Raw genomic sequence first — 23,945 nt, 5'->3', positions numbered from 1 at the left:
CAAAGAAAAAAAAGGTAATATTAATTTCCATATTTGAAATTAACATAAAAGTACATCTGTTTTCCACTCTTATGTTACAATTCCCTTATCAAAATGACATGCCCACTTTGAAGACACTAATAAAAACAATTTTTGATTGATTTAAGAATGTATAATTACTAAAATAATATGGCAATACAATCAATTTTTCCTACCATTTTAGATAGGAAAAAAAAAAGCTCAGCGCATTGGATAATCTCCTCCATTGAATGTAATCCATTAAAATTTGTATTAAAAACATGAATTTAACTCCAAAAGTAGATGTAAGTCATTAAAGGAAGTTTATTTCAGCAAAGTCATCTATACTAATATTATAAGAACGATTAATCTGTTTCAAGTTGGCACAATAACTACTGAACCGATTTTCATGAAAACTGCATCATTTTATAGTGGAAACTCCAAGAAATAACCTGCACTTTGTTTAGTCTTGATCCGTCAAGGTAAAGCTGAGCAATAACAAAGAACGTTTATTGACATCAATGCAAGAGATATTTGTGGCACCATGCACGCCGGTGAGGGGTTGGGGAGAGATGCTTTGGGCCTGCCTTCACTTGAATAGGATAGGCTACATACCAGTCTGTGCACAGGACACCCAGTGACATTGGTAGGAGTGGTGGGGAAGACTCTGCTGCCTCCAGTCTGTATAGCGCTGCTGGTCACGTGGGTCACTCCTGCGACAGGGCCCCTATGCAAAACAATAAAAATAGAACACCTCAAATAAAAGCAATACAACTAGAACGGGTTGGGTATGGGTTGCCGGCAGTTGGGATCCCGATGGTCAAAATCCAGATGCTGGGATCCCGGCAGAGTTAACATACTAACATTTGTTGGTCGGTATGCTAACACTCCCTTCCTGGTGCCTAACCCTAACCTCCCCTGCCCCCCACCCCTCCCCCCTCTCCTAGGGCCTGAACCTAACCCCCCTTCACCGCACCCTAAACCTAACTCTCCCCCCTTAGTGCCTAACCCTCACTCTAGTGTCTGACCCCGCACCCTAAACGCCGATACTTACCTTTGGGATGCAGACGGTCAGTATTCTGGTGTCGGGATCCCAACTGCTGTCTGGATTCCAGCGCCAGTATTTAGACCATCGGCATTCAGTTAGCCAGGATGCTGAATACATCACAACTAGAACACCTGAAATAAAAAAATATGTTGGCAGAAGCAATTTAATCGTGGGTGAAGCCGTGGGCAGCAACAACTACTATCTAAATAAATTAAACTTCAAAATGAAAAAAAAGAAATGCACATAAGTATATGTTTGAACTGCTGAGATTTTTCTTAACCCATTATATAGTATATTGACATCACCTGGTTCCTAAGTATACACTTTTACTCGGTGTATGAGTCACTTTGTTCTGTTTGGTAAGGGTTTAAAAAGTCTCTCTAATTTGATTTAATTTCTTTGGCACCAGAGTAACTATTATTTAATAGAAAGCAATAACTAAAGGTATTTTGCAGTTGCCATTCACACCACCTAGTATTCAGTGTTCTCCCCAGGCTGTTCTTTGTGGGCGCATCGCCCGTCAGAAACAGCCAGCCGCCCGGCACTTTTCCCCGCTGACCACCGCTGTCCCCCGCAGCGGAATGCTGGCCTCTGAAGTGACCGGAGGCTAAAGAAGCATCCGATCACTTCAGAGGCCAGCGTTCCCAGTGATGCACTGCGCGGGTGACTTCATGACATCACCCGCAACGTGAGGAGCCTGCCCCACGCCTGCTGGATCTAGTTGGATCCAGTCAGCGCGAGGCAGCAGCAAGCGGGCGAGCAGCCAGCAAGTAAAGGTAAGGGCCGGGGCCAAGACCAGTCTGGGGGCACAATTTAAGTCTGGGGGCACTGCATAAAGGGGCCAGCCTGAGGGCACTGCATAAAGGGGCCAGCCTGGGGGCACTGCATAAAGGGGCCAGCCTGGGGGCACTGCATGAAGGGGCCAGCCTGGGGGCACTGCATAAAGGGGCCAGCCTGGGGGCACTGCATAAAGGGGCCAGCCTGGGGGCACTGCATAAAGGGGCCAGCCTGGGGGCACTGCATAAAGGGGCCAGCCTGGGGGCACTGCATAAAGGGGCCAGCCTGGGGGCACTGCATAAAGGGGCCAGCCTGGGGGCACTGCATAAAGGGGCCAGCCTGGGGGCACTGCATAAAGGGGCCAGCCTGGGGGCACTGCATAAAGGGGCCAGCCTGGGGGCACTGCATAAAGGGGCCAGCCTGGGGGCACCACATAGGGGCACTGCATAAGGGCAAAGCTAAACTACAGGGGGCACTTTTGACTGAGAGCCAGTGGGGGAGCAGCCTGAGACATGTCGGGCTGGATTGGTCTGGGATATACCCCTTCGCGCATAATTGCGAAGGCCCCCACCCGACTGGAAAAAAATTCTGGGGAGAACACTGATTCATACTTACTGCAATGTAAAAGACTGGGTTCATGGTTCCAACCACTCTTATCCCACTTATAAGTGATTAGTATAATAATTCTTTAATATAGCACATTATAGTGCATGGTGAATACGGAAACCAGGATTATAACATTTTACAGCTATGAGCTGTGTAAAGTGATCAGTGCCAGTGATTCGCTCCATATCATTTTTCACAAGGTAATTATGGTTTTTGCCATCTAGTAAAATAAGTTACTAGTGTGGGAAGTGGCAGAGATAATAAAATTGAGAAACCCATTCGATTTTGGCACGTTGTTTAGCCAAATGAATTGTAAAGAGGAAGTTTGGAAGATGTACAAATAGGCAATACTCAAAAAGGGGAAATATTAAGATAAAAACTATAGAATGTTTGAAACTAAAAGAATGTGCAGCTAGCCATACACGTGGCAGTTTAAGCATCAAATTTGCCAAACATCATCCCATATGTGGGCATCCTTTGAATGTTTAGAATGATCATTGGTTATTAATCAGATATGTAATTTTTGGCCTGCAAAACATGGGCAGTCGTAGTGCTGTTTCCATGAGTCTCTCTTTTTGCAGTTTGGCATCTGTCTGTGGCTGAATGATGAGCAATTGGGATGAAAGATTAGAGGGATGCTCTTGCTTTTAGCAGGGGACCGCTGGGGAGAGAAAAGCAGTGATAGTGAGAAGCTAAAATACTGTAAGTGTGTTACTTTCCCCACAACCCTCTGTTTGAGAGGGTTTTCTATCCTTTTTGTTTTTGAACAGCTTATAGTTATCCATAGAGTAGACCAGCTTTAGTGGTGACCAGTCCCTCTTAAAGTCTTCAAGGAGACGATTCAATTCAGTGCAATGTTAAATAGCTACAGGAATGTTTTCCCAGAGCTCAATTGTCCCAATTGCGCACTGCGCTTAAGTAGGGGGATGTAGTTTACAACTCCTAAAGCCGGGTGTTTAGTCAGAGTAACCTGCACTCCCAGGCATAAGTGCTGGCTGCGATGTTGGCGCACAAGCTAAGCCGGAAACCAGCATTGTGGGACTAGTTTAGTTGGATTTCTGCTTGCTCCTCAGGAGGGTGCGAACAGAAATCCTCTAGCATCCTCTGCACCCACCTGAGATGTGAGCAGATATCCTCTAGCATCCTCTGCACCCACCTGAGATGCGAGCAGATATCCTCTAGCATCCTCTGAACCCTCCTGGGGTGCGAGCAGATATCCTCTAGCATCCTCTGCACCCACCTGAGATGCGAGCAGATATCCTCTAGCATCCTCTGCACCCACCTGAGATGCGAGCAGATATCCTCTAGCATCCTCTGCACCCACCTGAGATGCGAGCAGATATCCTCTAGCATCCTCTGCACCCACCTGAGATGCGAGCAGATATCCTCTAGCATCCTCTGCACCCACCTGAGATGCGAGCAGATATCCTCTAGCATCCTCTGCACCCACCTGAGATGCGAGCAGATATCCTCTAGCATCCTCTGCACCCACCTGAGATGCGAGCAGATATCCTCTAGCATCCTCTGAACCCTCCTGGGGTGCGAGCAGATATCCTCTAGCATCCTCTGCACCCACCTGAGATGCGAGCAGATATCCTCTAGCATCCTCTGCACCCATCTGAGATGCGAGCAGAAATCCTCTAGCATCCTCTGCACCCACCTGAGATGCGAGCAGATATCCTCTAGCATCCTCTGATCCCTCCTGGGGTGCGAGCAGATATCCTCTAGCATCCTCTGAACCCTCCTGGGGTGCGAGCAGATATCCTCTAGCATCCTCTGCACCCACCTGAGATGCGAGCAGATATCCTCTAGCATCCTCTGCACCCACCTGAGATGCGAGCAGATATCCTCTAGCATCCTCTGAACCCTCCTGGGGTGCGAGCAGATATCCTCTAGCATCCTTTGAACCCTCCTGGGGTGCGAGCAGAAATCCTCTAGTCGAGGATAAAAGTGCGGCCAATTAAATAACTAGTCAATATCACACTGAATTGAATCTGCATTATTTGCCCTTTGATTACCTTTCCATGTGCCTGTTTCTTATTTCTGTGCTAATGTAAATGCCACATATGGGGTATGTTCAGTTAGTGATCTTCTAGTATTTCACATATTTAGGAAGCTGTCATGTTTTAGAGTAAATGTAATCTGCAGTCATTTTCAGTGTAGGAGAGAGACTTTGCTGTGACACTTTTTTTTTATTATTATTTTATATTTGTATTAAATATTTTTTCATGCAAGAAATTATTTGAGGTTTTCTTTTTTTCTCTGTCTTTCTTCCACAGTGCGTTTGCCCAGTACAACATGGATCAGTTCACCCCTGTGAAGATTGAAGGGTGTGATGACCTGGTAAGTGAGACTGGTGACTACAGTGTTTCACCATTTATTTTTGCAATGTTTTCTCATCAGGTTTATAGGGACTCTGTAGCCAAAATACACAATTGTCCAAACCATGGTTAAGTTGGCAGATGTGTACATGCTCATGTTTTTACAAAACTAAATTTCGTTTTTTAGTAATGTGTGTCCTTTAATAGTTTATAGATTGATGTAGGGTTATACATAATACTACTTTCCCTCTTGGGCAATCTGCTCATATGTAGTAGCAGTTACAGTGCATCCGGAAAGTATTCACAGCGCTTCACTTTTTCCACATTTTGTTATGTTACAGCCTTATTCCAAAATGGAATAAATACATTTTTGTCCTCAAAATTCTACACACAATACCCCATAATGACAACGTGGAAAAAGTTTTTTTGAGATTTTTGCAAATGTAATAGAACAAAACTAAGAAATCACATGTACATAAGTATTCACAACCTTTGCTCAATACTTTGTTGATGCACCTTTGGCAGCAATACAGCCTCATATCTTTTTGAATATGGTGGCACAAGCTTGGCACACCTATGATGGGCAAAGCTTGGCAGTTTCGCCCATTCCTCTTTGCAGCACCTCTTAAGCTCCATCAGGTTGGATGGGAAGCGTCGGTGCACAGCCATTTTCAGATGTCTCCAGAGATGTTCAATCGGATTCAAGTCTGGGCTCTGGCAGGGCCACTCAAGCACATTCACAGAGTTGTACTGAAGCCACTCCTTTGATATCTTGGCTTTGTGCTTAGGGTTATTGTCCTGCTGAAAGATGAATAGTCACCCCAGTCTGAGGTCAAAAGCGCTCTGCAGCAGGTTTTCGTCCAGGATGTCTCTGTACATTGCTGCATTCATCTTTCCCTCTATCCTGACTAGTCTCCCAGTTTCTGCCGCTGAAAAACATCCCCACAGCATGATGCTGCCACCACCATGCTTCACTGTAGGGATGGTATTGGCCTGGTGATGAGCGGTGCCTGGTTTCCTCCAAACATAGCGCCTGGCATTCACGCCAAAGAGTTCAATCTTTTGTCTCATCATAGCAGAGAATTTTGTTTTTCATGGTCTGAGAGTCCTTCAGGTACTCATTGGGACCTTGAAAGCAGCATGCATGGTTTGTGTTCTGACATGCACTGTCAAGGGTGGGACCTTATATAGACAGGTGTAAGCCTTTCAAAATCATGTCCAAACATTACATTTAAAAAAATCTCAAACTTTACACGTTGTCATTATGGGGTATTGTGTGTAGAATTTTGAGGACAAAAATGAATTTACTCCATTTTGGAATAAGGCTGTAACATAACAAAATGTGGAAAAAGTGAAGCGCTGTGAATACTTTCCGGATGCTCTGTACATACTGTATATTTGATTTTACAGTGGCCATATACTGATTTGTCCTCATACATCTAGCCTCAATACTCCATGCAGCGTGACTTGCCCGGCGTGAGCGAGCTGCCAGGTCCCGTGCTACTCTGCTAGCATTGGGCATCTTTTTATGCCAAAAATGTGTCTAGGACGCACCAGCAGACACTGCGGATTAATTTGATGTGCAACACCTGAGTCTGTATATGAAGCACAACGGAACTTAGAATGAAAAAGCTGCAGCCACTACAATGTAGCACTTCGTATACAGATTTAGAGACTCAGATGCACACAGATATACAAGTGTCCATATCAAGTGAATCATCACAGTGTACTGGTGCGGTCCTAGTCGTATCGCATTGCGACTTAGACACATTTTCTGCAGAAAAAGACACCCCGTGCTAGCAGAGCCTCATGAGACCTGGCACCCTGAGAGGGCTTTTTTACACGACTGCAGCAAAGATGTGTATGGATACATCTGTACAGTGATTTTCTGGCAATTTCCACCCAAATTTACCAGACCTTTAAATTATGGGCCCAAAATCACATTGTATAAATGAAAATCCATTATCTTTTGCCCACTATCTGTACTTCTGCATGGTGTTTGGCTAAACACTTGGTCCTTTGGTACTGGTTAGACATGTGGCCAATGTTGGATGAAGATCCAGGTACTTGGATTGTTTATATTCATCAGATGTACAAAATAACTGATATAATTGAAGCTGTAATAAATCCTTGTTAAATGAGCTGTTAATGGTTAATTGTAATTTTTTTAATCATTGCTAGGTCTTGATCACAGAGCATGGCGACTTGGGCAATGGAAGGTTTTTGGATCCTCGAAATAGAATTTCTTTTAAATTTGACCACCTGCGAAAAGATGCGAGTGATACTCATCCTGATGATACAGACACTGCATTAAAGCCCTGGAGAGATGCTTGTGACAGCGCATTAAGAGCATATGTCAAAGATCACTATCCCAATGGCGTCTGTACTGTTAAGTATCAATTAACACTATGGCCCATAATGTTCAGTTATTAATTGCCACTGGACAGGACTTCTCATGTTTTCTCATCACTGCTGATAAATGTCAGCCACATTTTTTTTGCTTCGGAATATCTGCAGCAACACAAATAGCTGCATCTGAAACTGAACATATTTTTTTAGTGGGCATTCAATGCAATATACCTTTAATATTGACTATACACCTGTGTGACATTGTTTTTTTCCAAGTTTTTAGCCATTAGAGGCAGGGGTGGATCTAGACTTTTCATTTAGGGGAGGCGGTTTAATGATAACCATGACTCCTCCTCTTTCCTATCCCGGAACCTCCCCTTTCGGGTCCAGTGGGAGCAATTTTGGTGTGAAGTCCCATTTAACTCATAACACACTATATATACACACACACACACACACACACACACACATACATACATACATACATACATACATATATATTACCCCCACAGTGGTTGGTGCCAGCATGTACCGCAGAGTGTGACACACAGCCATTCGTCAAACCCCCTCAGGGCTGCAGACACTGGCTGCTCCCACAGTGCGGTAGGGTGGAGGGAGGCAGATGAGGGGAGACTTGGAAGTCACCATAGCAGGAGGGACAGAGAAGTGATAAAGGGGGAGGGGACGCTCTCAGTCATGGCTGGGTCCATGAGTGTAGCCTTCTTTATCTCAGAGCTGCTTCCCTTGCTGCTGCCTGGGCCCGGAGCCATTGTCACATCGCGCTAGCCTCCTGTGACCTACAGTAGACAGCGGGCATCAATAGCAGTGCATTGTGCCCGGAGTCAGACACGGACAGGAGGTGGAGCGGGAGGCGGGACCATCAGCCAGCCATTGAAGTTACTCTGTGGTCGTGACTCGCACTACCTGGACCATGAGGCTGCGCACTGTCTGGGGGAGTGTTTGGCGCCTGTGCTAGGGGGGGCGATCACTCAAATCGCCCCCATCCCCCTGGATCCGCCACTGAGTAGAAGATGGGTATTATGTATCAGATGTCTATACCTGCAGACCTATGTTATGTTTTAAAAAAAAAAAAAAAAAGCTGATGTTGCTTCTATCTAAATAAAACTTGGTAATACTTGAATAATGTTTCTATTTCCCATCCACTCAAGTTTCTGTTTCCTACAGGTCTATGGAAAGACTATAGATGGACAACAGACAATAATAGCCTGCATTGAAAGCCACCAGTTCCAGCCCAAGAACTTTTGGTTTGTATATATTTCTGATTTATTTTTCAATATAAACGCTTAACAAATTATTCTGAAAACGTAAAGTAATATTACATGCGTTGAATGAGAAAACTAAGGCTCTTAAGTTTACAGTCCTGTTGGAGTTTTAAGACCCAATCATTGCTAAGTTGGATCTACTCCAGTATTCAAACTTACATCTGCTAAATGTTGCTTCTTCCCTATATATATGCAATGTGAGCAAGATAACAAGTATGTTTCTTTAACCACAATGGAGCACATATAGAGTGAATTGCACTTGCTTTGTATGCACAGAGTTAAATGCATATTTCTCTTGCAGCAAGACTGGGGAACACTGTACCATGGGATTGTAGGTTGGGGCTGGCACTTAATGAAACTGTAGCTTTAAATCCTAAACTCCTCCCCCTGCAATCCCACAATTCCAGTGTTCTTTGGGTGCCTGAACAGTAGGACACATTCTGGCTGGGCTGCTATGCAGCCCGGGTCTGGAATAAGAGATAGACAGTAAAAAGGTCAACAATGTCTAGATAGGCACCAGATGATGGACAGTCGATAGGTCGGAATGGGACAAATGGTCGACACATGTTTTTTTTTTCCCCTAACCATCGGGGTAGGTGCCTGACCCTAACCGTCCCTTCTAGTGCCTATTCCTAATGCTCCAGTAGGTGCCTAACCTTCCCTCCAGGTGCCTAACTTTAACCCTACGGTAAGTGCCTAACCTTAAACGTAACCAACACAAAAACCCAAGTCGACCATTATTGTGACGACTGTTAGTGTCGGCCTTCTTACGCGTCGGCCTCTGTGGGACAGCTTGCCGGCAGAGCACTCCTGTCTCTAGGAGGCCGCCTGGGCCCATGGAGTGACGCACATGGTCGCCCGTTTATAGGGCACTGGTGGAAAATGCGGTCCCAGATGACGACACCATCTTGGCGGCTGTGTTCGGCAGCTCCCATACGAGCAGGGGTACGTGCGCACTAACAGGCTGCCTGGGTGAGCCAGACTTGACGTGAGTTATCCCCACTACAGGGAAGTACTCCAGGTCTGGGGAGCATGTAGATGGAGGGGGCGGGGCTTCTGGAGCTGCACTCCCCTTCCTGCAGCAGCATGGGCTACGGTCCTGCCTTCAGCCACACTGCAGGGACAGCTGTTCACAAGAATGCTCCACTGCAGCTTCGGATGTTGGCTCCTGGAAGGATAGTACTGCACAATTATAATGGTATTAAATGCCTGTGTACTAGCTGCCTTAAATTCTGTTGTTGCAGAAACAGCTGCAATACACTGTAAGAGGGGCTGAGAAATCAGTAGTACCCCCTACATAGCTCTGGCCAGCAGATGCTGCACTTACAGCATCAGGGACACACACGAGATGGCACACAGCACTTCTCTCCACCATCCGCAGTTACAAGCTGAGGAGGGCGATTTTGCCTTAAGTAAATTACGCCTGCTAGTTTTGGGTACAATGGGCAGCACATGCAGTGTAATGGTTAGCGTTACTGCCTCACCGCACTGCAGTCGTGGGCTACAGCCCTAACTGTGTGGAGTTTGTATGCTGGGATTTGTGTTTTGGCGATGCTTTCTCTCATGATCTGGGTAACGTGCAGTTTCACGCGCGGATCCCTGGGTGTAGGCTCTTGGTGTGCTGCATCCACCTGGCTGGGAACGGCGTGCGCTCCGACACTCAGCACGTCCATTTGCGTACTAGTGAAGCTGGTTGTGCTTCACAGGGAGACAAAGTTCAGACTTTCCCTCATTTTTGTCGGCTTCTTTCCCTCCATAGGGTTAAGTTTCCAGTCCTGCTCTGGCTCCATGCTTTGCAGCGTCATGATTTACGTCAGGCTCCTGGCACGCCTTTCTGGATCCTCTGCTGCGCGAGGCGCAGGTAGAGAGGGTGGTCTTGGAGGCATCTTCCTCCTTCCAGCAGGGCCCCATTAGACATTTTGCATGCGTAGGAACTTACAAGGCTTTGCGCTGTCCCAAAGGGTGAGGATCTACTGTCCTTTTCGGTTCCTTGCTGCTGTGGGGGGTTCAGATATGGATTTCCAAGTGGTGGTTGTGGGTCTGTCCAAGCGTTGGCGACGGAAAGTCACTTCTTTCCCTTCAGCGAATCTTTCCAGTCTCATCATGGAGGCTTAGGAGACATCGGTTTTAGAGGGCTCCATTCCTCGCACATTATCTTCAGGCGGTTTAAGTATCCAAGTGGAAGCATCTCCCACAGTAGTGGCTGTGGTAGCCGTTTAGATAACCACACGCCCTTCAGGGCTCAGCATCTGATGGGGATCAGCCAGCTTGACCTTGGAGGGCTGTCTCCGGTTTGTTTTGATGGGTTCTAGGGTCGTTATTCGGCCTGGGCAAACCTCGACAGGGGTGGCATTTGCTGTGGTCACTTCTGCTGATGTTTTCGTCGAGAAGCTTCACAGTGATTAGTCCTGGTATTCCCTGCTGAATTGGCTGTACATTCGCGCAGGCTTTGTGTGGGAGTCCAAGCGAGACAGGGCACAGGTAGTTTCTGGGTTTAAGCCACGGCCAGTTCGGCTTCAAGGACTCTTTGGCTCTGCGCTTCAAATACGCATTAATTACCTGAGTAGGGCGGTTGCTCCGGTACAGTGACCTTTGAGTGACTTTTTCAGACAGCTGTGTGCTTGGCAATTTTCGCAATGGTTCAATCTGGGACCACGGAGGTCCGCGACCAAGGCGTTTTTGTTTTTTCACATTGCTCTTCCCAAGGAAGTGGAGAACGCGGTGATATTTGGCCATGCTACCCCTCCTCTCAGCTGGCGGGTTTTTGCTCCAGTTCCACCACTACAGGTACGGAAACTGGGGTTGTATCTCCTTCCTTCAAATGCCGAACGGCTCATTCCAGCCGCTATTCTGCACCAGGGGGTGGGTAGTTCAGTTTGCATGAACTCCCTCCGATCAGGTATCCACAGCACAGAGACCAATGCCTCCTCGGTGGACATCTGGAACACATGTCTTTTAAGTTCCGTTTTGGGCAGGTCAGTACACCTCTTCAGGAAGTAATCGCCTTGGTCCCATGTCTATTCCGGGCCCTATCTTTCGGTGGAGCCTCGGCTCTGTGTGTTTACAACACAATTCAGCCCTCTTGGAAGGTCTGCTTGTGGAGGATACCTCAACTTCACAGTTTTGGACCTTCCTGGGTCGCTTGTTTCAGGTACTTTCGGATCAGTTATGTATCCCGACTTTTGCAGGGTTTCCCTTGTCTCGTCTGCGCCTTCAGTTCTAGGGGTGGCCTCCGAAACCCCCCTCTTTCCAGCTGTGTTTTTCTTGCGGGGGACATCAGTGACCGGACCCTACCAATCTTGGTCAAAGGTTTGGTTGGTGTCTCATCCGTCGACCTTGTGGAACATTCTGTTAGACAAGTTAGTCTACACTTAGAGGCCATTCAGTTTCAGGTTCTACTCACGAGAGTCCCAGTGGGTAATTCTCCAAACTTGACAGGGTTACTCAGCATCCCTCTCGTCTCAGTTCCCATTCTGTCCCGTCACTATCCATTGGTGGAGAGTTTTCGTCGTTCTCCTCCAGATCCACTCCTTGGTCCTTCCGGATTGGCTCATTGTGGCTATGGCCGCAAGTCTCCTGGGCTGAGGTGCCGTGAACTTGCTTTTCGGCTCTGGGGCCTTGGGTCACCACCCACAACGGCTCGGCTGTTCGGTAGACTCGAGCTCCGAGAGCTCTTTCTGGCTCTATTTGGGCTCCCTGTCCACCTTCACTGGCCGGTCGCAGTGGGTCGGACAATGACCCAGTGATGGCACAGGTACATCTTCTGGCAGGCAAAAGTGCGCGGTGATGTCAAAGACCTTTTGTTCTGTCTCGCTCAGTAGTGGTCATATGGGTAGTGGGACAATGGACAGTGGAACCACATTTCCCCCAGGGCAGTGGAGTGAGGCCTTCCCCGTTGGGATCGCATGGCCTCTCGGCATGTTTGCGAGGCTCCACGGCTTTGTATGGGATCCGGGTATCCTCTGGCTTCCGCAAGTGGCTGCCTTGACTGTTCTGTGGAATTTTTCATCCAGAGCATCGGTTTCCGCTTTCCACACTGTTCCTTCAGGTCTCCAGGGACACTAAGGCTTCCCAAGTGAGGGTAATCTTAGAGGCTCCAGGCTGGCTACACTGGTCATGGTACGCGGACGTTCTCCCAAGGTCGATAGGGGTGGCGTCTTCCACTTCGTCCAGACCTGCTGCAACTAGTCTCGTTTCTACCAGGGCACTTCCTTAGTTGGTTTTCGCGACTGGCCTTCTGTGCCTGAGTGTGAGAAAGTTGCAGGTCTAGGAATCTTAATCTAGTCTTATCGGCTCTCACCCAGACTCCATTGGCATTGTTGCATTCATTGGATATTCTGTTAGTTGCTTGGAAGCTGGTCTTCCTTAGGTCTATTGCCTTCCGTCGGTATAGTTAATTGTTTGGGGTTGGCAAGCCGCCTTTTCTGGTCTTCCATGACGATTGTGTGGTTGCTCCCTACATGTTTTCTTGTACAGCCGACACTTGCTTCGGCCTTGTACTTGCACAGGATATTGTCCTTCCGATTTTTCCTCCTTCGGCAACTTCCAGGGACTGGGATGGTCAGGTTCTGTTAGTTGGGCTGAGCTCTGCAGATATCCTTGGACATGTCTGTTCTCTGTGGGTTCTTTATGACGCATTGGAACATCGTTTGTCGGCTACTCAGCAGATCCTTGCTCGTTGGATCCGCTTGGTCATTACTCAAGCTTATTCTGGTGCGGGGCGACAGCCACCAGACCTGCTGTCAGCACCTTCGGCTAGGGCGGCGGCGATCTTATGCTCAACGCGGGACTTCAGCAGCACAGGTCCGTTGTGCAGTTATCTGGTCCCCTGTCCGCACTTTTGCTCATTCTTACGTTTCAGGTTTTTTTGCTTCCGGCAGCACCCACTATGGTCATATGGGTAGTCAGGCACTCTGAGCGTTCCCTCCCCTGGGGTCGGCTTTTGAATGTCCAGTCTTCCCCAGCCTTGCTGCAAGAGAAAATGGGATCTTTGGTCAACTTACCGTTGAATCCTTTTCTCTTAAGCAGGCAGGGGAACACTGCAATCCCTACCTCACGCTCAGTCTTGCAAGGTTTTGGTTCTTGACCAACTTTTTTTTCCCCCTACGGATTTGTTTGGTTGTTTTAAACAGTTTCACGGGTTCCTGCTACTCTTCTCCGGACTCTTTTAAAGAATTACTGGAATTGTGGGATTACTGTCTATCTCTTAATCCACACCCAGGCTGCATAGCAACCCAACAGGAACGTACCCTACTCCTCAGGCACTTAAAGAACACTGGAATTGTGGGATTGCAGGGGGAGTAGCTTAGGGTTTAAAACAAAAGTTTCATTAAGTGCCAACTTCAGCCCCAACCTACAATCCCATGGTCCAGTGTTCCCCAGCCTGCTTAAGAGAAAAGGATTCAACAGTAAGTTGACCAAAAATCCTATTATTTTCCTTTATGCAGCTATGTCCACATCTATGAGGATCTGGAGCATGCGCAGTACGGAAACCACTCTGCATCGACCCCAGTGTGTTTATCACAAAAATAAGAGATTGTTACTGAGAATTAAACTGATATACACGCTTGTATACTGTATGTGGGTGTGGCAGGTGTGTTTTGCATTGACATGTTCTTAGATTACTTTTAACTTTTAGCTATTCTCCTAATGAAACTTTTGCTTTGTCTAGGAATGGCCGTTGGAGGTCTGAGTGGAAATTCACAATTTCACAGCCTACTGCTCAGCTGGTTGGGGTGCTAAAGATTCAGGTAAATAAAATGATAGAAATAACACCATGTAAAATTAAAACGTGCTTCACACCAAACTATTTTATTCATTTAGTCACTCATTTATATATGTAATATTTTTTTTTTTTATGATTATGGAATTTTAAAACAGGCAGTTTAGCAGTGCTCCTGGTAAATTCATACAGCATATACCCTTTTAAGAACTTTTATACCCATGTTTGGGCAAAATGTAATAAAGGTATGCTACCTGTTAAAGGTTTCAGAACACCCCGTTTTGCAGTTTTTATTGTAAATTACGCAGTTTTATGTCTCAATGCTGCTTAGTAAATAAACTCCAGTGACCCTAACTGTCAAACATGGAGGAGGAATTGTGATGGTCCTGGGCTCTATTGCGGGGTCCTGATTTGGCTGCTTGCAGAGTGATTAGCATTCTGAACCAAAAGGGCTATCACAGCATTTTGCAGCGTCTTACAATACCGTCTAGTCTACACCTAATTGGTAAAGGGTGCATCCTATAGCAGGGGATATCCAACACATCCATTGTAATTGACCAGTAGATTGCTGGACACTCTGAGGTAGATCATCCCTGCACTACAGTGTTTTACAAGGGTTAGTATACAGGAGTGGTTCCCAGACTTTGATGAATCACGGCGCCCTAGAATATTAGCATTTTTTTTACGCCAACCCTAGGCCAAAACTTTTTTATTGAGAGATTCCGCAGAAATGATAAGATTACGTCAATTGTAATTACCTGTCATCCTTAGGTTCAGTTATGTGGTTTTGGACAGGTTTGGGCTTCTGTGTGGCCACATATTTTATGATTGCCAGCCACCAGCTCTGGTTTTGCCTATCACATGGACAATAAAAAATGTGATTTGGTCGTAGACCACCAACAAGTTGCACCCCTGCAAATACTCCACGGCACCCAGTTTAACCATTGGTATACAGTCTACTTCTAAAAATACAGATGTATTAAACACTGCATTGACTCAAACTTGGATTTTGCATGATACATAAAAATTTGCATGATAAGAATAAGGATTTTTTGTAATTAGTGCAAAAAAGCTAAATCATAAATTGGTCATTGTTTTAAGCATCGAAATCCCAGGGATTATTATGAATATGGTCCAGTATCACAATCCAATATGCATATGAAGAGAGAGTGTGAATAATCACCAATATTTAATACATGCAATCCTTTAAACCTGCACAAACATACACAAGTTGTAGTATGGCGAAATATAATAGTCATATAATAAAATGGACATCTTGTGACTCACAAAACACTGTAGTATGTATTTAAAGATAAGTTGCTGTGAGGAAAAGATCGGAGCAACAGATGTTCTCGTACACTTAGCGTCTAAACGCCATACAGCGGGATACGCTTTGCGCGACTGATCCACTCTGATAGATGTAGCATAGCATCTTTTTCTTAAACTTTTCCGTCTTATTCACATCGCAGACACCGCAAAACCCCATTCAAATGTAGTAGAGACGCTGGGCTGCCACTTTAACAGCGCAGGAACTTGGCGTGATATAAAACAGCGGCTACTGCATTTTAGCACTTTTTTTTTTTTAACCTCTTATCAGTTTACTACTTATTTTTGTACCATTTCAGGTTATTCACTGCACTTGAATTGATTGTTACATTTAGTTATTAGTGCACAAGTTTAATTTCATTTTGCTTTGAAAATATGAAGTTCAAGTGACATTCCTACATAGATGTACTTTGTGATTGTTGTCTACATTTTCTAACTAGTAATTAACAAGAAGTGTACAATTTAAAGATGGTTTCGGATTAAAATTTATGCTGGCATTGCATCCTTGATTTATTAATTTTCAAAAACTTCCTATTTGTTTCCATTTTGCATGAAAATACAGTAATCACTATCTCACAGCCTAATCATATGCATAAAGCTAGTCAGACACACTGATGCCCGCACAATCAGATCTGTTGTTGTTGTGCATGAAATATAGTAATCACTATCACAGCTTATCTATATGCATAAAGCTGGTCAGACACACTGATGTCTGGACAATCGCATCTGTAATAATAAAGCCACAAATCAATTGCTCAGGTGCTGGGATGTACAATTGAATTGAAATCAGTTGAGTCAAAGGTCACCAGGGCCGGATTAAGGTCTGTGGGGGGCCCCTGGGCAACAAGCATGTGGGGGCCCCTATTAAATGTGGACAAAGTGGGGGTATGCACAATGGGGACCTCATGCAGAGCCTACAGTAGTGGTGCCCTGTATGCAGAGCCCACAGTAGTGGGTGCCCTTTATGTAGTACCCCAAGGAGTGGTTCCCATTATGCAGTGCCCCCTATGCAATACACCCATTAGTAGTACCCCCAGTAGTCATGTCCCCAGTAGTAGTGCCCCCAATAGTAATGGTCCCTGTAGTAGTGCCCCAGTACTAATGCCCCAAGTAGTAATGTCCGCTGAGTAATGCCCCCCAGTGGTAGTGCTCCCAATAGTAATGCCCCCCAGTAGTCATGCCTCCAATAGTAATGCCCCCTCTATAAATCCCCCAGAAGTAATGCTTCCCGAGTATTGCCTCCCTGTATAAATGCTCCCCCAGTAGTAGTACCCCGTGTATAAATGCCCCCAGTAGTAGTACCCCCTGTATAAATATCCCCAGTAGTATTGCCCCCAGTACTAGTGCCCTCTGTAGTAATGCCCCAAAGAGTATTGACCCCCCAGTAGTAAAGCCACTCGCAGAAAATAAAAATAAAACCGAATACTTACCTTGAGCCTTCTCCCACTGCCGTCTGATCCGCTCGGCTACTCCAGCTCCTCTGCACTATGGGAGAGACGTCCTCTCCCCCCCCCCCCCCCCCCCCCCCAAATGAATCGAACCCTGAAGGTCACCATATTGTCCAACTAAATCTGCACATCCTGAAAGGAAAATATTCACTATTGTAGATTAGTACGTTTACAAAATTCTTGACTTAAAAGTAAACTTGCATAAATATACTCTGGTAAAAATCCTTTAGAAAAGAAATGTAAAACAAGAAAAATCTTAAGATTATTATTATTCTATTAACATAATTCACAGAATTTTACAGTTGCGAACATACACAGTAATAAAATATGACTTGGAAATGGACAGATAGTCTATAGGACTCTTGTTTGCAATGTTACAGTCACAAAGCAGTTATTTAGCTTGCCTTTATTGCAGGTTCATTACTATGAAGATGGTAATGTTCAGCTGGTTAGTCACAAAGACGTGCAGGAATCCATAACAATCTCTGTAAGTACAAGCAGATAGGGGGACTGTACTTGCAATCATTAATGGTTATTTCTGAGACTTCTGTTATATACAGGATATTTTTCTTACTAAACTGTAAGCATAATATCTTCACATTTTGTCTTTTCTAACAAATGCGGCTTCTATCATATATTATTTAATCTGAAAGCAAAGTCTTTCACAGTTTAAACTATATGTAAAGCTGGGTACACACTGAAGCACATGTTGTATGAGATGTCGTAGCACATCAAACCTAGCGCAACAGCCCATACACACTGAGTGATGTAGGCGATTTGTCGTTACGAAATGGCAAATCGGCCCGACATTGTTCCAGTGTGTACCCAGCTTTAGAATACTATTCTAAATTGGTTTTACGCCTCACAAGTATCTTCCCAGATTGTCAGCAGGGGGGCAGTTGTGTATAGTATTAGAGAATCAATGAATGTTTAGTCTGTATTGTCACAGTTTTAAATGCAAAGACCCAATTTCCCCCCACACAATAAAAAAACAAAAATGCACTTCCCAAGTATCAAATAGAGAGTAAGATGTTATCACATGAGTAATAGTTAGGAAAAAAAGTATGTATTCCCAGCATATGGGTGTCTGCAAGGTCTTGTTTCCTAAGTCACAAGCTTAATACCTGGACACATATTTAAACCATACCTGATTACCAGTATCTGGTCAGCCAAGAAGTACATTTATTCCAATCTGACTTGCACAGCTGCAAGACATAGCAAACATAAGTAACATCACTTCTGTCTTTATCACTTGCGGCCTGTAGTTAATTAGAAATGTTTCACTAAGCAATAACATCCAACACTATAACTGTACATTTAACTAATTACTCTTCAAATGTAATTCCTTCAGCCACAAAAATGGTGTAAGTTCCACCACTATGAGATTCTCCATAACACATACCCTGAAATACTGTTAAATTGTGTCTGTGGTTTAGTAATCATTTGGTAAAAGAATGACATGTTCCAAGGCTTCTTATTGCAGCAACTGTTGTATGAGATAAAAGCTGTTGAACTAAGCAAAAAGCCTGCTTCTATTCACTTCAGCTTACTCCACTAACCATATTTATTGTCATTTATTATGCTTGACTGTAATACACCACTTTGACCATTTAGTTTAATTCCAAAATACTCACTAAAGTCTTTCCCACCCCTCGTTACAGAAAAATCTATATCCACACTGATTGCTTATCTCTAATTGTAGGGAGAGGCTCAAACTGCCAAGGAATTTGTAAAAATTATAGAGCAAGCAGAAAACGAGTACCAGGTAAGAGTGTAAATTGTCATTGGCATTTTCTGCAAGTCTTTACTGTTGTATTGGCACAAGTACTTACAATTTAAAATTGTCGTTCGTCAATATTTGATACAGTAGAAAGCACGTCGTTACAGCCCTATTGGTCTCATTCACTGTCTCTGAGCCAGGTGACAACTTTTGGGTTTCCAATTGGACATTTCTGCAACACTGGTAACAGCAAACTATTCAAACTGAAGAGGAATACTTTTAATTGACTGTAAACACTGTGGTATGCAGCAGTGACATTGGGTATTCAAGATGATATCCCTGCACACAGTTTTGTTTTAGTTCCTCTTCATTCTTTTTATTTTTTTCAATAATGTTCTTAACCACAACAGCCTATTCAGAGGTTATTTGACCTATATCATTTGAGATCCTGTTTCTTCCTGCATGACTATCTATTTAGGAAGATTTTGGCAATTGTCATTTTAGAGCTGGTAACACATGAGCTGATCATGTCACTTGACTGCAACAATAACCAAGGAGAGAAGTTGTGGTCATGATGTGGTGCACAAAATGAAAACTTGGCTTTTATTAACATAACCTCTTCAAAGTAGTGAATTAGATCTCAATATTCAGCAAATTTTATATTGTGAATGATAGTGTACAGTATATAAACTAGGACATTTAATGATTAAAACTTGAATTCTGCTGTGCACCTAAAAGTGGAATCGGTATGAAATACTGATGGACAGGGATGCCGGCTGTCAGTATACTGTCACGGCATCCCGATGGTTTAAATCCCGGCAGGGGAACCGTGAGTGATGTTCCCCTAAACATCCTTTCCTGCACCCCCATACTAACCTTTCCTACTACGCACCCTAAACCTCCCCCCGGTGGTGCCTGAACCTAACCTCCACCCTCCCGCAGCCTAACCCTAAGTCCCCCTGGACTGCCCAGCGTCGGCATCCCCAGTCAGGCCGGTGTTCTCTCAGCGATTGGGATTCCAGTGCCGGGGTTCCGGCAGACAGCATACCGGTTGTCGGGATCTTAATCGCATCCCCCTAAAAATGACTTCCACTATATTGGTTACATAGTGAAATATTAATTTGAGATGTTATATCAGTATTACTGAAGTCCAGATCTGTATGTATGTTCTGTTAGGATTCTTATGTGCTTATTAATTTCAGAGAACTTTATGGTATATCCAACTATTATAGTATTCATGTATAGTTCAGTCAGGTTTTATTATGTATGATGGTAAAGCAATATTAATCATTAAATATATATTCACAGTAATTCAGTCTAGTAATTCCCCAGTAAGAACTATGGGTAGACATTACATCACATTATATTCATACACATCCCCGATATCACATTAAATTGCACCACACATTCATGGGAAATAAATATTTAGCAAAATTATGTGGTATAATTGTATTTGTTCATTAGTTTCTTATAAAGAGAAATAGTAGTAGTGATCCAGCCTTGTAATACCCCGTCTGTAATAAGATATGTGTAGGTAGGAATCAGCAAGTCCTTTAATATAAAATGTAATATAGATATTTAGATCAGGGAAGCTATGACTTGAGAAAAAGTGTTAACCACATCAGATCACTTGTAAGAACTTATAGTGACCTGTCTATAATATAATACGTGTAGGGAAAGAGTTAATGAGTTCCCCAATTACTGAATCGTTGTTCAAATGCTTTGATCAGAATAACTCTGGCTTCAGTACTGTACTGTTAGCAAGCCATAGGTGTTCTGGTCAAAGTATTTGTATAATACTAAATATAGGCTACCTTGCATTTTAAAATGTGCTGAATCTTTAATACTAATGCACTCATTTTTAAGAACTTGTGTTAAAAAATGTTAAGTTTTAATTTTCTGCACTACGTAATGACCAACTTTTCTTTACTTGGTAATTGTTACATACTATGTCCAGTTGTTAGTGGTTACAACCTATTACACAGTTGTAAGTAGTACAGAATACTACAAATGATCATAGGGGTCATCATTTACCCTTTGTTGTTCCGTGCCATGTGAGTGCCTGGCGCCAAGACCAATGTCCTGTTTGGAACACATGTAGTTCAGCGCCTTGGGCCAATGGCAGTATCACACTCAGCATGAGTGGGATATGTTAATGCAGTCAGAAGATGCACACAGGCTAGTAGATAATTGGGGAATGAATGAGGATATCAAAACTAGATTTGCACATGCTTGTGGCAGATCAAACACGCAAAACCGACAGTAGAAATATGCTATTAAACTCTGTTGTTATCACAAAGGGGACAATAACATACAAATGTAAATAAAATAACGAATAGAATGTATCATAGAAATATGCAATGTATAAATTAAATCTGTTCCATTTCTCTTACATGTGGTTATAACAATCCTTTAGGCTATGCAAATATGGTCAGGGGCATAGAAAGCCCGGGCGGGCCCAGGTGCAGGGGCCGTGGCCTAATTGTGGCGGCATGGCCACATTTGAGCAAAAAAAAAAAAAAAAGTTTTGTAGTGGCGCTGGGGAGGGGGACACAGTGAGCCCCTTAGCCCGGCGCAAAGGCAGAGGGGGGCGCGATCACTGTGATCGCTGCCCCCACAGACTAGGAGACTGCTGCTGCTCAGCAGCCACGAGCAGTCTCCCACTGCAGCCCAGCACACGCTGTGTGCAGCGCTGCTGTGTGGGTGGGAAGAGTGAGTGAGGGAGGGAAAGGGAGAGTGGTGCCAGACCCGGGCCCCCGCCGGGCCCCTCTTGCAAGCCCGGGTAAATAGTACGCGCTCCCCCTCATCACCACCGCCCCCCCCCCCTCGGCGACCCTGAACATGGTGGATGGGATTGTGTAAGCCTAGTGCTGCAGGGAGATAAATACAGTACATGACAGCAAGTTGCAGTGCTATTTATTGCTAAATGCCAGATTTTTATATTCATTTTTAGTACTCTTGAATCTAAGGACAAATGGATATCACTGAGAAGTGTTCGTCTTCCTGCATTGTATTGTTTTCTGTATGTATATATAATGCTGCTCTGAATCTAATATTATATATATTTATAGGGCACATTGTTTTACAATCAATTTATACCAGAGCCCACTTTTTTTTCTACATTCACTGCTATTACTCTATCTAGATCACCCTAGGTATCATTATTTATATTAACTAACACCCAACACCTTTCCAAACTTTTATTGTTTATGGGGGAGTTTTGTGTTAAATACCTTTTTACCTATAGTATTGGATACAGGAACATATTCCATTTTATAGCAAGATAAATATTTACATGATGTGACAGTAGATTTTTATTCATATTAATTAGACCTTCTGTTTGTCTTTTTTCTTACATTAAATGATCAAATCACAAGACCTCTCCTTTTTCTTTCCTACAGACTGCCATAAGTGAAAACTACCAGACAATGTCAGACACCACTTTCAAAGCCTTACGTCGGCAGCTGCCGGTAACCCGCACCAAGATTGACTGGAACAAAATCCTCAGCTACAAGATTGGCAAAGAAATGCAGAATGCTTGATCATTAAAGAGCTACAGCAGTGTCTAGTGTGCAAAGCAAAGTCGGAAGTGTCTGGTCTTACACGTAACCCCTTATGTGCCGAAGCTACCAGCGACAGTGTATTGTCCTTCTCCGGCACCAATGGGGTTAAACGGAAACAAAAATAATAGGGGTTTATATAATGTGATATTTTGCTAGGGCCTACAAAGTTACTGTATTTTCTAACCTAGAAGTGCTGCAGAACAATCGGTTTTGTTTTATATTCTCCCTGGAACCTGTAAATGTGATCACTGTGTATGTTTGTTCAATTTCTTACAATCTGGCAGAGGAACGTGACTTCTTGATGTTAGAAAACATACCAGCTTTGGGTGCCCTTTTAAGCCCCTCTTTATGGAGCTAGGGGTATAAAAGGAATGTTTTCTTCTAATTCAATGTGATATTATCTAGTTGCCCACAAAAAATACTGTCAGTCATTTCAACCTGTTGCATATCACCGACATTTATCATTGACATTTTATGTTGTAGTACCAGTGATTCTCCTCATGTACGTCCGCACTTCTCATCTGCTGGAGTACTAGACAGTACCCCATAAGCCTAATTATCCCCCACCCAGTTTTTTTTAAAGCATTGAACTGTTTTTGTAAGAAACATAGTGCTCGCCATATTAGCTGAACATTCAGTGGCTGGTTTGCTGAGTCTTTAAAGCACTGTTAAATCCAAATGTCTATATTTTTGGCAAATCTAGGAATGGATTTGGTAAAGCAGGAACAAATCACTTAAGTCTTTCAAATATCTGTTCATTAACTTCAGTGAACTACACTAGTACAAGTGAGGTCTGGTGCCGCATAGAACAGGGTTTAAGTAAAATTGTCATGACCACCGCTTTTAAAAGTTAAGTCATTTAGGGAAAGTTTATTTTGAACCCCTACAAACTTAGCTATGTTACCTTTTTGTGTGTGTAAATCTGTCAATAACTGTTTATAGCACTCCAGTACATATAGGACACAAATAGATCGGTGCCACAGCATTTATTTAAGGAATTTGTTTTAGTACTATGAAAGGCAAACAGTTTTTCAACATTAATGGATAGAAAAAGGCTACCACTTTAGAGTTGTTATCTGCCGGTTGCAGTATTCAGTTTTCTTTAGTACTGCAATCTGGTAAATCTCATGTATTATCCCCCCAAAAAAAAAAAACTTGAAACATCTTTCATTTAAATATAGTATTACTTCAGTTTTTCTTCCCTTTAGTGATGGGCATCTGCATTGTGTTAAAACAGTTAATTATTTTTTTTTATACTCTTCAGAGTGTGACATACGGTTATGGGAAGATAAGGCTTAGAAACAAAAAGATGCAAATGTCTTCATCTTATAGCGCTTTAATGGATTTGTGGCACTTGAGATTGTACCACAGTTAAATGGACATTTGATTAAAAAGTGTATACGTCCTAAATAAAGATTTGCACCAAAGTGAAAAAAAGTTTTTTGTGTTTTTCATAAATGGTGCCATGCGTGTCATTTTATTGGCAAATGATCAAGAGCCAATTTAATATATTATTAATCAGTAAAAAATCGTCCAGAGTCATTTCCTACTGTTATGCGTTGGAAACACGGAGGTTGAATTTATAAGAAGTCAGGAGCCATGTCATCATGGCTGTACTTTTCTTTTCAATGGTGCACTAATTAGAAAACCAATGGAAGCCTAGCTCTTCTTATAGTATTAGGTCTCTAATGGTGCGTACACACTAGATGATATGCTCCTTGAGCGATATCGTCTAGTGTGTCCCCGGCAGGGTGTGCTCAATGTTGTTCATGACATTGAGCACAC

The 23,945-nt window shown here is 43.7% G+C and overlaps 1 protein-coding gene across 1 annotated transcript in view; it reads left to right on the top strand.

The window, feature by feature from the left end:
• Positions 1-23,597, top strand: part of CAPZA1 (capping actin protein of muscle Z-line subunit alpha 1) — a 65,343-nt gene extending 41,746 nt beyond the window's left edge. Inside the window, exons 4-10 of the mRNA XM_088475418.1 lie at positions 4,708-4,771; positions 6,931-7,137; positions 8,284-8,363; positions 14,053-14,131; positions 17,293-17,364; positions 18,580-18,642; positions 21,999-23,597. Of these exons, the coding sequence (XP_088331544.1) occupies positions 4,708-4,771; positions 6,931-7,137; positions 8,284-8,363; positions 14,053-14,131; positions 17,293-17,364; positions 18,580-18,642; positions 21,999-22,139 (706 nt within the window). The 3' untranslated portion in view covers positions 22,140-23,597. The remainder of the gene's footprint in view (positions 1-4,707; positions 4,772-6,930; positions 7,138-8,283; positions 8,364-14,052; positions 14,132-17,292; positions 17,365-18,579; positions 18,643-21,998) is intronic.
• Positions 23,598-23,945: the final 348 nt, after the last annotated feature.

The sequence above is a fragment of the Taudactylus pleione genome, unplaced genomic scaffold (genome assembly GCF_031769625.1).
Source record: "Taudactylus pleione unplaced genomic scaffold, aTauple2 ptg000172l, whole genome shotgun sequence".
Classification (NCBI taxonomy): Eukaryota; Metazoa; Chordata; class Amphibia; order Anura; family Myobatrachidae; genus Taudactylus; species Taudactylus pleione.
Note: the sequence above shows the minus strand (reverse complement) of the source record. Positions and strands in the feature narration are given on the sequence as shown.